This window comes from Sarcophilus harrisii, chromosome 3 (assembly GCF_902635505.1).
Source record: "Sarcophilus harrisii chromosome 3, mSarHar1.11, whole genome shotgun sequence".
NCBI lineage: Eukaryota > Metazoa > Chordata > Mammalia > Dasyuromorphia > Dasyuridae > Sarcophilus > Sarcophilus harrisii.
In genome coordinates this window covers 495257222-495272521 of record NC_045428.1, presented here as the reverse complement: position 1 = coordinate 495272521, position 15300 = coordinate 495257222, and the positions used below count along the sequence as shown (strand labels likewise).

Genomic DNA, 15300 nt, shown 5'->3' with positions numbered 1-15300 from the left:
TTATATAACTCTGTAAGAATACAAACTACAGAACTTTGATGAAGGAAAATTTTATCTGGGAATCTCCTTACACCAATAAAATCACAATTCTGGGAAGACAAAAAGATCAGTGAAAAAGGGCCAAGAGTAATGCTCATCCCAGGGTCTACTAGCACACTGAACCCAAACTCTGTATTATTCCTATAGCCAGAAATAGGACTTGAAATAAGGTCTTCCTGATTCCATTACTCCATACTATCTCTCACCTTGAATTTAATATTAGAAGTATTTAATAAAATAAAATGAATAAATGGACTTTAAAAATAAATAAAATAAAGTAAAATAAATTGAAATCAGGGCCCCTTTAGCAAGACAAAGGATCCTGTAGGGGAGGGGGAGAGGGGAAGAGGAGGCACTAATTGACATGGACAAAGCTGCTTGGAGGCAAACTTCTCATTCAGCAAGGACTTGGCTTCTTTAAACACCAATGGATTTCAAGGCTAGAAGGTATCTTAAGAACCATTTAATTTACTCTCCTGCCTTCACATCAAACTCTAGTGAACCTAAAACACACAGAAAGTGTTCATCCTACTTTTAAAGGCCTTTAGTCTCTGATACTAGAATCTCCGGGTAGCAGCTTTGTCCAGGTAAATTAGCAGCCTCCCTCCCATGACCATCCCTACTTTAAGGAAGTGTTTTCTTAGGTCTAAACTCAAAAACTGGGTGCTGTGGTTGAAACTCCTTTGAGTATAGCTGGTCATCGCCCTCTACAAATAGCCCTTCAGAGATCAGGATACTGATAAATGGGTGTGTAATTGAATATGAGTTAATCAACAATGTCTCTTGTGTCTTTTTGTTGTTGTTGAATTTTGCACTAGAGTTGTGTATGGGAAAGGCATGGAAGACAGAATGCTGTCTTTAGAGCACTTACAGAAGAGTACAAAACAGACACACACCTTTTCTCAGAACTATATGCAATCAAGGGGAATATCACTAAGATTGTTATTGCATTAACCCAGATATTCAGAGGGGACAAAGGTTAGAAAAGGCAGCCTTCCCTCTCTGGGTCTCAGTTTCTCTCTATATAAAATAAAAGGAGAAAACTTAGGATATCTAACGTCTCTTCCAACTCTATGCTTTCTATGCTTTCATGGGCTAATGTGTATTTGCATATGTATATGTGAATAAGGTATGGTTTATACAGACAGCATTTTGTCTTATTATGCATGTATAGGAACATATATCTATTTGTGTGTGTGTGTGTGTGTGTGTGTGTGTGTGTGTGTGTGTGTGTATTTTTAGGAGTCTAAATAAGCTCCTGTTTATTCAACAATTAATTCAATTAATTCAACAGTCTTCTACCGCAAACTCACTCTGGTCATAGGAAGTCACTTTAAAATATTTCCCATCCCTGTTCAACAGGAGTTCCCTCAATTAATTTGGCAAGACATTCCACTAAGTATTCTACTTCCACTGCTTCTCTTAGACCTCTTGACTCCCATCTATCTATCTCCTAGGGCAAAAAACAAGTCAACAAACACAACTCCCTGCTCAAAAATCCAATCTAAATACTGCAATATTTTGTTTCCTTTCTTCTCTCCTCTCTCACCCCCAACCCACTGGTTCTAGATCATTTCCAAGCATAAGCTCATTAACTGAGAACTGGGAAAGGAGCTCAAGGATCATTAACCCTTTCATCTTAACAGTATAGGAATTGAAACTTGGGTTTAGGAACAGAGAATTTATTTCCCGGTGTCACACCAATCATAAATAGTGTAACCAATATTCAAACACAGGTCCTCTCGAGAGAACTGGGCCATGCTCACTCTCTGAGAACTGAGCCCTAACAGTGATCTCAGCCACTGCCCTAGTGGTTCCCGGGCCAACCTTCTAGCTGGTCCTCATTTCACTAATTTTCCTAAGGAAATAACCAAATCTGCCCCTTCCAAGCCACGTGCTCATGCTGACTTCTCTTGGCCCCAGGCAGCAGAGTAATAATACATGAAAACTGAATGATAAATAGAACCATTCATACATATCTACCAGATAGCCCTGTACAGATTGTAAAATGCAGCAACAAATTTGTTCTTTGTTTCCCAAGCAAAGAAGGCAAGTTTCTATATTGAAGGAACCTCCCCAAGACAAAAAATTGCTTTCTGCTGTGGTCAGCTGTTGCAGGACTATAGACCGCAGCTATTATATTGGCTGGCATCTTGTTTGAGCCACATCAGTAGTTGCTGTTCTGGGTGTGGTCAGCTGTTTGTCTGGGTTGGAAATGGTAGTTTTTATTAAGTTATTAAGGGTTAGTTTGTGTGGGCTGTGAGGAGGGCTGTGAGCTATACATATGTTCAGAGTTGTGCCGGAGTGGTCAATGGGAGTTTTGCAAGGTGGTAGCTATGAGTTGTGATGAATATTCCAAACTGCTGTTATGAGCCACTATAGAGTAAGTTGGTGTTGTGAAGCAGTGTACTGTGGGGTATATTTGTGTATATGTGTGTGCTTCAGTGGCACTGTGAGCTAGTATGAAGGGAGTTATATTGGTATGGTAAATGTTGTAAGCTATGGTGAGGGTCGTGAAGCTTTTATGATACACACCCCATCCTCTGCTTACCACAGAAGTATTGTAATAATGTGGCTCCAAGGCCCATTGGAAAAAGAAAATCAGAGATGCAGAATAGAGCTTGAGCAGCCCACTGACACAAATGCTGCTTTTGCCTTAGTCATTCTCCTCCAGAACGAGCACAGCTCATGTTAGCAGAACAGTCCCCAGACTTGAGGGTAATGACATCTCCCCAGCCTCCCCCTTGGGTTTTTTTTAAAGAATGTTCTGCATTCTAGAGCCTTTGATGAAGAAAGGGAAAGAGCAACCTTAATGAAATATGTTCATCTCAGTTAGCTGGGCCCATATGAAAGGAATACTAAAAGATACAATATTTGCCAAAAACCAACTGAGCCATGAAAGGCTCTAGAGAAGGGAAAAGAACACACCCTGTGATTCTGCATCTCAGGGTCAGAAGACTGCTCTAATTGAGTTTGCAACATCAGCCAGATATTCCCCAATCTGACTTAGATGCATTAGAAGAAGGGATTGGGGGTAGGGAGACTAAAGAAAACTGTTTCTCATCAACATCAAAGAGGGTTTCAGTACAAGAGGTCAAATTCACCAGCAAACTTTTGGCAAAATCAGTCCTGACAGGGAGTCTCCTGCTGCCCTGTGACTGGCAGAAACCAAGAAAATGGGAAGCAGGGAAAATGTTTGTGGCAATCCTTTTTATAGTGGCAAGAAACTGGAAACTGAGTAGATGCCCATCAGAAAATGGCTGAATAAATTATGGTATGTGAATGTTATGGAATATTATTGTTCTGTAAAAAATGACCAGCAGGAGGATTTCAGAAAGGCCTGGAGAAACTTACATGAACTGATGTTGAGTGAAGTGAATAGACCCAGAACATTGTACACAGCAACAACAAGATAATATGATGATCAATTTTGATGTTTGTGGCTCTCTTCAACATTGAGATGATTCAAACCAGTTCCAATGATCTTGTGATGAAGAGAGCCATCTCCACCCAGAGAGAGGTGTGGGAACTGAATATGGAACATAACATAGCATTTTCACTCTTTCAAACATAAATAAATGGGAAGTCAGCAGGCAACAAGTGGTTACTGTGTTCTCAGAGTGCATGGCTTTATACCAGGTATTTGAGGATCAGAGAAGAAAAATACACGGATGGTTCCTTTTCTGGATTAATCAATGCACAAGCATTCTTTGAGTACCTAGTATCTGTCCAGCCTTCCTACGGGATGCAGAAGTCCAGGATGTACTCCCTGAGAGCTCCCCATCTAGCTGTGTGCCTAGATAAGGCATACAAAAAAAGATGCTAAGGAGCCAACCTACCATGAAGTACTAAAATGTGTGTACAGGGGAGGGAGAGAGGAAAGACATTCTAAGAGCCAAAGGAATTCAGAGGGGAGAGTGATTAAGGGGAGCTGGAAGAATGGAAAAGGCAAATAAGAGGAGGTGGGAATTGAATGGGGTTTTAGAGGATAAAAAGGATTTGGGTGGATACAGTATAACAGGATTTCTGAGAATAAATAGGCACCTGAGTACTCAATCAGCATTCTGGACTTTGTATAAACCTTGTATTTGGACTTCTTTTTTGCTCTGCATTGTATTAAAGATCCTTTTCACAAAGGCAGCATGGAAAGATACAAAGAACATTAAACTTAGAGTTGATTTCTACATTTGAGATGAATTTCTGAAACTTCCTAATTTTATCTTAATCAAGTCAGTTAATTTTTGTGTACCTCAGTTTCTCCATCTATAAAATGGAGATAAAATAACACTTGTATTACCATCTTAATAGGAGAGTTGTGAAGATTCAAATGGGATAATGGATTTAAATGCTATATAATTATCAGTTCTCAACATTGTCATTATCATCATCATCATCATCATCATCATCATCATTAGCTTCCTCATAATCATAGGTCTTTTGTATCCTAAATTGCTGTTAAATGAGATTAGATTACTCTACCTTGACTCAGATGCCATGAGTTTTTGTCTATAATTTAAAAAAAAAAATAATAGCTTTCTTTTTCAAAACGCATACAAAGATAGTTTTCAGCATTTACCCTTGAAAAACCTTGTGTTCCAAATGTTTCTCCCTTTCCTAGATAACAAGTAATCCAATATAGGTTAAATATGTGGAATTCTTCTAAACATATTTCCATTATTATCATGCTGAAAAAGGAATATCAGGTCAAAAAGGGGGAAAATAAGAAAGAAAACAAAAAACAAGCAAACAACAACAACAACAACAAAGCTGAAAATAATATGTTGTGATCCACATTTAGTCCCCATCGTTCTTTCTCTGGATACAGATGGCTCTCTCCATCCCAAGTCTATTGGACTTGACTTGAATCACCCATTGTTGAAAAAGCCATGTACATCACAGTTGATCATCACATAATGTTGTTGCTATGTACAATAATCTCTTGATTCTGCTCACTTCACTCAGCATCAGTTCATGTAAGTCTCTCCAGGCCTCTCTGAAATCATCCTGCTGGTCATTTCTTACAGAACAATAATATTCCATAGCATTCATGTACCATCACTCATTCAGCCATTCTCCAATTGATCGGCATCCACTCAGTTTCCAGTTCCTTGCCAAAGGGCTGCCATAAATATTTTTGCACATGTGCGTCCTTTTCCCTTTTTAAGATCTCTTTGGGATACAGGTCTAGTAGAGACACTGCTGCCTCAAATGTTATGCACAGTTTGATAGCCCTTTATTGTGTTTGTATGAATGCCTTCTTCCTTCCTAAGGTTCCTAGGAGTTAGGGTCTTTCAGAGTTTATTCTCCTTATTCCTTTTCCTAAGCCCCCAAAATTGTCCTCCTTGGAAACTGGAAAATTTCATTGTTTGGGACTGGGATTGGGACTTTATTCAAGAAAATTCGGGGCCATATGCGTGACCTGCAGGAACCTCTGTTTGGGGATCAGTGCCATGAGATTTGTGTCCTTTTCTCCCCTAGATTCCTGGGATTTCAAGCAATCCACCCGCAACATCTCACCCACCATCAACCAGGCAAACATCGTGGACCTTCACCCTGCCTCTGTTTACAGCATTCGCATGTACTCCTTCAACAAGATTGGTCGCAGTGAGCCCAGCAAGGAGCTCACCATAAGCACAGAGGAAGCTGGTGAGTCCCTCTCTTCCTTGGACCATTCCTCCTTTCCCCTGCTCCCCCTGCATGGGAGGTTTGAGTTTCCCTGTGACATACTGGTGTCAAGGCTGAGCATTAGGAACACACAACTGGGCAGATGTGCACCAGGAAAGGTAGGAAAAGGAAATGGACAACCAACGTGACTTTGAGCAATTCGCTCCCCTCTGTGCACTTTCATTTTTCACCTATAAAATGAAGTTACACTGATAATCTTAAGAATCCAGGACATTCTTTCTTAGTAACTGTGTGGTTCTGATTCCAATTTCTTCTCTTCTGAGCTATAGTAGCTGTCCTTGGTAGCAGCCTTACAGGCAAGCGCCTGAACTGAGTGCCCTGTGAGCGGTGCTCTATTCCTTCCCCAGCCCAGGCTTGTTTGAAGAGACTAGCTGTGCTCTATCTGCCTAAACTAGCGCCGGGGCAGTAGTGGAAAGCTTCAGAGGGATACTTCAGCCTCCAACTCCTACTAAAAGAGAGCCAGACCATCACTCTTCCCTGAATAGGGCCGCCTCTGTGCCCTGGAGATTTTGATATATTGTGGTGCTTATAGATAATCTTAGGGGACTGAATCTGGGCAGAGACAAAAAATAGGCTCTTGTAGTGTTAGCCCCAGAGTGGAACAAATTCACATGAGACCAGTAGATGTGTCCCTGACCCTCTGAAAATCTTAACCGTTAGGAGGAAACACATGACCTTACATGTCTTAGTTCTCCCATAGAGGGCCAGGGCACTTCCTGCCATAATTTGAAGGGCACTAAAAGTCTCTCTCTCTCTCTCTCTCTCTCTCTCTCTCTCTCACACACACACACACACACACACACACACACACACCCCAATCTGAAATTCCCTTTCTACTCTTAGCCTACCATAATAGAAATTCCCAGCATTCTCAGCATTAATATCATTGCTTAAGGGTGAAAGCCCTTTACCACCCAGAGTCACTCAGAAGAGCAGAGTCCTGAGGGACTTGGACACAAATTGTAGAAGTTTTCTTCTTCTAGAAGAAGAGGTTAGAAGTATAAGTACATTATATAAGCCTGGCTGAGTTCCTATATTGAAAAATCCCTTGATGGGCGCTAAAAAATTCTGGGGGTAGATATCAACAAAAAAAAAGGGATCTTCTGAGGTGCACAAATAAGGGATTTTTTTGGTCTAAGCATAGCCTTGTTATGGCCAAGTTTAATGTCTCTCTGAGGGGGAACGAAGCAGCATCTGATTTACAAATTAAAATACTACTCCCTGGAGGCTTTGATCTCTGCTCCCCCACCCCCACTACACACAACTTTCCTGACAAAAGAAGGCCACTTGTTCCCTCCCATGGACAAATGGGAGACTGAGGCAGCTGTTTCATTATCATCCAGGACAATCACTTCAAGGCCAAAGAAAATGTCCAGCCCATCTCTTTTACCATATGTTCCTTCTCTCTATGGTTTCCACATCATCTGCTCACATCTTTTGTGTGCCGAAAGTGACTTAAAGAAGCTTTTTCATTGTTCCCTGTAGGAAATTAGCTACAATTCAGTCATTTGCCCTCATGGTCTTAAAATCCTAGGGGTTGCTTACAGGAAATCTCATGCAGCTCTCTGCTTCTAAATTTGGTATAGCTGGCTAGGATTTTGCCATATTATCTTGAAATTCAGATTTACCCAGAGAAATTTATCTAATGCTTTAAAAATTCCTAAGGAGCCATAGTCACCAAATCTCCATTGATGCTAGCACTTAATGGTTTCCTACCAGGAAGTTCTTCCTTTTTTCTAAGCCAAATTTAGCTTGCTGTCATTTAAGGAGAGCAAAAGAAGAAAAAGATGTTCTCAGGGTATTGCTAGTTTCAGTCTTAAGGAGAGAAGACAAAGCTAAGGATATTAAGCATTTCTCTACTTTCAAGTAAGGAATTTGGTAATTTTTTTTCTATCTCTGGACTACTCAGGTGAGGAAAAAAAATAGAGGCAAGAAAAGTCTCTCCCCTGCTTCTAAACATGGTATAATTATGCTTTCTCTTCAGCTCCTGATGGACCACCCATGGATGTCACCTTGCAACCTGTGACTTCTCAGAGCATTCAGGTAACCTGGAAGGTGAGTGGAGTTGGCAAGACTTCCGAAAGAATTGTGAAAGGAGAACCTCACAGTTCATTTCTTCCATGTGAACTATAATTTCCTGTCATCCACCTTCGTGTGTGTGTGTGTGTGTGTGTGTGTGTGTGTGTGTGTATACACGGTCCTATAGAATATTCCCTAGACTTTCTCCCTCCCCAATCTTGTAATATACCTAGCAACCTAAAAAGCAGCAAGATACCCAGAGGAGTACCATATTGAGTTGGAGAATTTATTTTCTATTTAGGAGATTATTTTTTAATTTAGGTTTGAATTTGACACTCTTTGATTGCTTCTAAACCCTCTTCTAAATTCCTCTTAGACAGTGGTTCTCAAATTTTTGTTTTCAGTATCTTTATCCTATTAAAAATTATTGAGGATCTCTCCAAAGCGTTTTTGTTTATCTGGATTATATTTATAGACGTTTACCATATTGGAAATAAAAACTATTTTTGAATTTGTAGACCCTCTAAAAGAATTTCAGAGATCCCCAGGATTCTCTAGACCATACTTTAAGAACCACTGCTCTTAGACATTGTAAGATTAAGGGAGGGAATAATGGAAGGTGATTCAAATATCCAAAGTTATCATTAAGCAGGGAATGAACCCATCAGCCAACGTTATGGAAATGGACACCTATTTGTCACACTAATCTAGTCTGGAAAAGTAGGACCATCATTAACTAATTAAGAGCTGGATTTGGTTTTGTGTGAACTTCAAAAAGGCAATGTATATTATTATGAAAACTGTACTGAGAATCAGAAAGTCACTTATTTAGAAAGGATTCTAGTTTCATCTCTACCAACAAGTAAGATAGCAGAAAGAGCCTTGAAGATGTGTAGAATCAGAGAACTTGGATTTAAATCCTCATTTTACTTCTTACTAGCAGAGTCTCTAATTACTTCCCTCTTCTGGGTCTCAGTTTCCTAATCTGTAAAATCAGAGCATTGAGCTAGGTGATCTTTTTGGTCCCTTTTAGCTCTAAATGCTATGACCCATAAACTAAACCAATCTGATCCAATTCAACCAGCACTTGTTATAAGATTCTGGGGGCCAAGAGGTGCTGAGGATTCATGGACAAAATTAAAATCTGCCTTTGCCTTCAATTAATTCACATTCTACTGGGGGGTGTAACATAAACAAGTAAGTATATACATGATTATTTGAGGAGAGAGAGAGAGAGAGAGAGAGAGAGAGAGAGAGAGAGAGAATGTGTGTACACTAGAATTTGAGAGATCAGAAAACATTTTTCCTACTTTCTGTGGCATAAAAACTGATGCATGAGCAAAGTCAGAAATTCTACAAGATAGAGGTAAGGAGTGCATTCAAGGCATATTGAGAGGGGGAGGGAAAAAATGAAGGAGGGAGATGGAGCTCTGAGCTTGGACAACAGCAGACAGCCAATTTGACTGGAATGGAAAGTATGTGATGGGGATTAATGTGGAAAAAAAACCTAGAAAAGTAGGCTGGAGGCAGCCAATGAAGGACTACCTTGCTGTGTGCTCTTGGATAAGAATTCAATTCAGCATGTATTAACTACTTAATACAAAACAAGAAGGCATTTAAGTCTCTGTGGACTTATTTCTCCATCTGTAGAATGGCGATGAGAACATAATCAAAGAATGTCAGAACCTTGGAAATCACCTCGCCCTAGGCTAACCCCTCATTTTACAGAGGAGAAATCCCAAACTCAGAGAAAGTGAATTGATGTGCCTAAGGCCCCATATTGAATTAGTGGCAGAAGAAGGGAGAGAACCCAGGCTGCCTCCATCTTGTTCTTCCTATAGAATGGAAGTTCATAGGGTAGCTATGAACAAAAAATAGATGGAAATGTTCTTTTAAAAAAAGTTTAAAAGGGCAGGATTTAGGTAAGAGAAGAGAAGAAATAGAAAGTGAGAGACTAAAACTATCTTCCCTATAGAGGATATAAAAGGACAAACTAAGGAATGAGTGTCCTAAGCCCCATGCAGGGAAGAGACAAGTTCATGATTCTTCTTGTTGATCCTTGGATCAGAATAATGACGATTTGGTGGTTATTTGACTCTCACCAACCAAGACAGTTTCCAAGCCTACTATATAGGGTAACTATAACCACTTCATGGGAAAGACTCTTGCAATTACTTTTTACTGCTCCTGGGATCTCTAACAGAGTAAGCTTGGGGCAAGGTCAAGAACAGAACTGAGAATGACTTGCTGGTCTTTCCAAGAAGGAAACCAAAGTATGCCCTCCCAGGTGGCCCAGGACTCACTCTTCCTAAAAGAAATACCCAGATAGGAAGCAAGATGGAGATCTTGGCAATCAAAAAAATCCAGGAGGGTACCGAAGGCAATAAAAAAAACTCCCCTGAAACCCAGGATGTCTTCAGATTTGCAGCACCGACCACTTCCCCAGAACTGACATTCCTTGACTCAAAGACTCAGAAACAAAACCCATATCCTCATGTCCTCCTATCCTGTCTATTCTGAAACGTATGTCCATTTCTCAGGAAAGCCAGCAGATCTAACAGGGGAGGACTGAGCAAAAGAGAGGAACTGATAAATATGTAAAACATCAAAATTTCTGGCAACAAAACACAGGCCAGGAAGTCGATAAAAATTTAGAATCAGATTTATTTCTCCAAAGTCACATAATGAAAAATAAAATTGATTAGAAAGTTAGAACTTCAGAATAAACCAACTGGTCAATAAATTTTGGGTCAGCTTCTCCAGGGATTTCTTTCTTTCTTCCTTCCTTTTAGCACCAAGAAACAGATTAATGAAAAATAAAGATCCACTTGAAAGATAAGTCACTTCATCTTAAGACTCTTTCAATGAGATGGATCGTCCTGGCTTTATAACATAAATTTGCAATCAGCCCTATTGATTTCTTAATGCTTCAGAGAAATATTGTTAAGATTGATTTAAAACCTGAGAGGGGTGTGTGTGTGTGTGTGTGTGTGTGTGTGTAGAAATGTGTGGGTCAGGGTATGTGTGATATGTGTCTATCATGGTGTGTGTCGGTTTGTGTCAGGATAACAAGGAGAGATGGAAGTGCCTGTCAGGGTCTGTGGAGGGACGTGGTTCTGTGTGCAGATACTATATGTACACCAGTGTGTTTAGAAATGTATTTGTGTGTGATTTATCCATGTATCTGCTCCATTTTGATATTAAGTTTCAAGTGCAGAAATGAACCCATTTGCCAATTAATAAAGAGAGCTTACCCAAATGCAGAGAAATGCTTTATTGAGGACAGAATAAATATTCAACTTTTTTTAAAGCATCTTCTTGAGACAATAAGAAGCATATCCCTTCATTCTTTATAGAAATGGGGACCATAGGGATGAAAAACTATGTATTTTGCCAAACTCATTTGACATGATTATTTTTTTCTGAACTGCTTTTTTTCCCCTCTTTTTATTCTGTTACAAGATATGGTTCTCTGGGGAGGGGAGGGAAGAGGAATATATTTGGAAACGAAGGTGATATAAAAACAAAAGACAACAATAAACATTTTTTAAAAGATCTCTAAAAAGTGCTTCCTAAATTAAGTTAATTTAAAAAGCCATTTTATTAAGTTAATAGTCTTTTAAAAAACAATGAAATTAATTTAAAATAATACTTTGAATGAAGTAAAAGAAATAGTCTGATGGGTTTTATTAACCTAAGTGTTTTTTAAACACAATAAAAGGTGCGTGGTTCTTTTTAATTGTCTTCTTTGTTTTTAAGCCTAGCATTGATCTTATCTTCCCATTTTTAGATGGGTACACTTAGTTCCAGTGGGCCAATTTCCCTAAATACAGAGTCATAACTGGCTATTTTCCCTCTGGGAAAGTAGCCTAGAAACCCACCCTCAAACTATGCAAGGGAAACCAGAGTGCAGAGGGAAGGGGAGAGGAGGCAGCCCATGGTCTAGAAAAGAGTTTGTTTGGGGGTCAGCCACTACAAGTCACCTGGGAGCTTCCCACTTCCTTACTCTTTCTTGCTAACTAGGTACTTGGTTTCTACTCAGTCAAAAGACTGCAAGTGCTGTCCACGTGCCTTCTAACTCTTAATTCTAAGCCAAAATCCCAGTGATCCTGTGCTAATTATGACTGTGTGTTGAAGCCTTAATGTTGGAGTGTAAATGTGAAGGTGTAGGGCCATATTAATCCTTGTCCAGTGGCACTAACAGCGATTGAGACCCAGAGGCAATTCCCAGAATCCCACTTTCTTCCCCATATTCGGGTTCTATATCCTGAACTCATGCTCACACATACCACCCTACAAATCCCCCTTTCCCAGGCCCCCCTTCCTTTACCTGAGCACCCTCGCAAGACCAGAGCAGTCGTCTGCTCCCTCTTACTCCTGCTGCCCAGGCTCTCCTAAAAAAAAAGTGGGTGCAGCCCCCAGGCTGTGGACATGTCCCCCTCTGTAACTCTCCCTCCCTCCCTCTCTCAGGCCCCAAAGAAAGAGCTCCAGAATGGCGTGATCCGTGGCTACCAGATCGGTTACCGGGAGAACAGCCCGGGCAGCAACGGGCAGTACAGCATTGTGGAGATGAAGGCCACCGGAGACAGCGAGGTCTACACCCTGGACAATCTGAAGAAGTTTGCTCAGTATGGGGTGGTGGTCCAGGCCTTCAACCGGGCAGGGACGGGCCCCTCCTCCAGCGAGATCAACGCCACCACCCTGGAGGATGGTAAGGAGGGAAGGGGACCAATTATTATTTTTAATTTTAATGTTGTTGGCAAATACTCTTCTATTCCCCAAGTAGAAAACACTAGCTAGTATTTCATATTAAATTAAATTAAATTAATTCATATTAGTATTAGACTTAAAAAGAGAGAACAGAGAACCTTTGATACTTTTCAGAAGATAGTCAAGGATTAATTCCAGCCCCATCAAAAGACAAGAATAATTTAAGACCAATCCTTTCTCCCCAGAACCATGAAAGAATTTCCAGGGCATTTAGGAAATACAGAGGACAGAGTACTGGATCTGGAATTCAAGAAGACCTGAATTCAAATCCTCACTTGCTGTGTGATACTGGCCAAATCACTTAATCTCTCTTTGCCTCAGTTTTCTCATCTGTATAAATGCTAGCTGTACTCTATTTTCCAAAGCTGGGATTTTAAATACAAGATCAGTTACAGATCAGCCCCTAAGTCAGATCTCTACTTCCTGAAACCCAAAATCAATGACTCTGAATCATAAGAAGAACCTTAGAAATCTCTTAGTTTAACTCTCTCATTTTACAGATAAGGAAACCCAGAGTGGACATGGGGGTGGGAATGACTGGCCTGAGACCACATGATAAAGGGTTAGAGTTAGAGCTCAAATCTAGGATGTCTGATCCTAGTGCACTTTTCAGGAAACTATTTTCTGCCCTGGCAAGGCAGACTTTACTATTCCCAGAGACGATTTGAGGGTTACCAAAAAGTTCACACACATCTCAAGATTCCCCCAAGGGTTTATCACCATGCCTGAAATTCTACCATTGGAAATTTGTATCCCGTATTGTCATCTCCCCATCTGGTTGTTCTTTAGAAACTGGATGCTCCCTGTACAGAGGCAAGATTTGGAGATAAAACTAACTTAAGCCTCTTGTTATCAGAGGGGAAGAAATTGAGGTCTTAGAAAGGGAAGTAACTAACAACCTAAAGTTATACAGGTGATTAGGGGCAGAATTTGAATTCAAACTCAGAGTCAGAACCCTAGAGCTATAAAACTGTTTCCACCCTGACCTTCCAGGGGAGGAGAAAGAAGTTGTAAATTCATCAGAGACCAGAGGCAAAGGCTCCAGGAGTCTGAGAATAGTACTTAGGGAGAAAAAACAAGGAAAGAAGTGAAAAGTGCACAGAAACAAGAGGATGCTGTCCCCAGAGATAAACTTCCACTACTTTGATGCTTTCTACTTAAGAATCTGTCTTCCTTCACCATCCTCAGCCTTTCCTCTGTTTTCTCCCCTAGAATAAGGTTCCCTTCTCTTACCCCAGCTGAAAAGCATATAAATGGGGATAAATTCTTCATTTCCCAGAGATGAAGGGATTCAGGGTCCTTTGGAATGCTTCCCTCCACCCCAATCACTTCCACTTGCCCCAATCTCCCAACTCATTTTCTGGTTATTCTTTTTCCTCTCCCAGTGATTCCCACTCCCCATACTGTGACTCTATGCATATTCCCATTAAGTAAATATAAGTATTTACTATCTGTAGTAAATAGTAAATACATCTGAGACAGGCTGAGGGAAGTGGACAACACTGGGTCAAGGAGAGGGTCAAGCTCCCTCCCACCCCTCAGCATCCTTGTGTCCCTTGAGGTACTCTAGGGTTGGTAATGTCCTGAAAAAAGCATTAGTTTTTGAATCATACCTCTGGCTCTCAAGTTTTATGATCTTAGCGGTTCTGGCTCACACGTACTAGTTACATGACCCTCAGTCACTAACTCTTAGAATTGGAAGGAACCTTAGTCCCTAATCTAATCTGTACCAGAACAGGAATCCCTTCTATAACATCCATGGCAATTAATCATTCAGATACCACTTAAAGACCTTGAGGGATGGAGAACTCACACTTCCTATTTGTTGCTACATAACTTTAATCCATAAGATTTGCCTTAGATCAAACTAAAATCTGCCTCTCCAATTTCCACCCAAAGTTAACTAAAATAAATCTAGTCCTTCTTCCACAAGACAGACCATTAACTACTTGAAGATAATTATCACATACCCCCTAAATCTTCTTTTCTCCAAGCTAGATATTCCTGGTTCTTCCAAATTATTTTTCTATGTCCTGATCTCAAATTATCTCACTATCTTGAGCACTCTCCCCTAGATGTGCCCTTCCTAAAATGAACCCAATAGAGAACAGATGTACCTTAGAGCATTTACCTTTCTTGATCCTAGGTTTCCACATCTGTTACATGGGATAGTAACTACAATGACAATTCTCTTTATCAGGACATTGGTGAAGAGAAAGCACTTTATAAGCTTACATGAGTGTGAATTCTTATTGTCTTCTTCAAAGAGCCTTCTGTTAAATATCTGTTTGCACATAATGATGGACTAAGTACCATATTGTAAATTACAAGGACTTAAGACAAGAAGTAGAGCTATTCCCTTCTCTAAATTAAGAAAAAGGAAAATATTATTTTTAATACACTCTTCCAGATTTTAGTTTAGCCTAAGGGTAAACCTTAACAATTAAAGCTATGTTCCAGTGAATAGGAGGTGATGAGTTCCCCAATCCTCAAGGTCTCTTAGAAATCACATATACATGAAAAGCCAAAAATAATACATATTAAATGTAGAAAGAAAAAGGAGGAAGAAGAAAAGAAGAGACAGGAAGAGGAAATAGTGGGAAAGTGATGTACATATGAAGGAGAAAAAGGAAGAGAATGTACTTAAGAATGAGGAAAAGCCTAGGGAAGAGAAAGTCAAAAGAAAAACAGACAGGGAGAGAGACACACATGAGGAAAAGAGAGGGAAGAGGGAGACAGAAGTAAAGCTAACTTTTTATATGGCACTTTGCAAAACACTTAATTACA

The 15300-nt window shown here is 40.1% G+C and overlaps 1 protein-coding gene across 1 annotated transcript in view; it reads left to right on the top strand.

Moving 5' to 3' along the window:
- The window catches only part of DSCAML1 (DS cell adhesion molecule like 1), a 480720-nt gene that overhangs the window by 428523 nt on the left and 36897 nt on the right, over positions 1-15300 (top strand). Inside the window, exons 15-17 of the mRNA XM_031961331.1 lie at positions 5518-5685; positions 7709-7779; positions 12214-12454. Coding sequence (XP_031817191.1) covers positions 5518-5685; positions 7709-7779; positions 12214-12454 — 480 coding nt within the window. The remainder of the gene's footprint in view (positions 1-5517; positions 5686-7708; positions 7780-12213; positions 12455-15300) is intronic.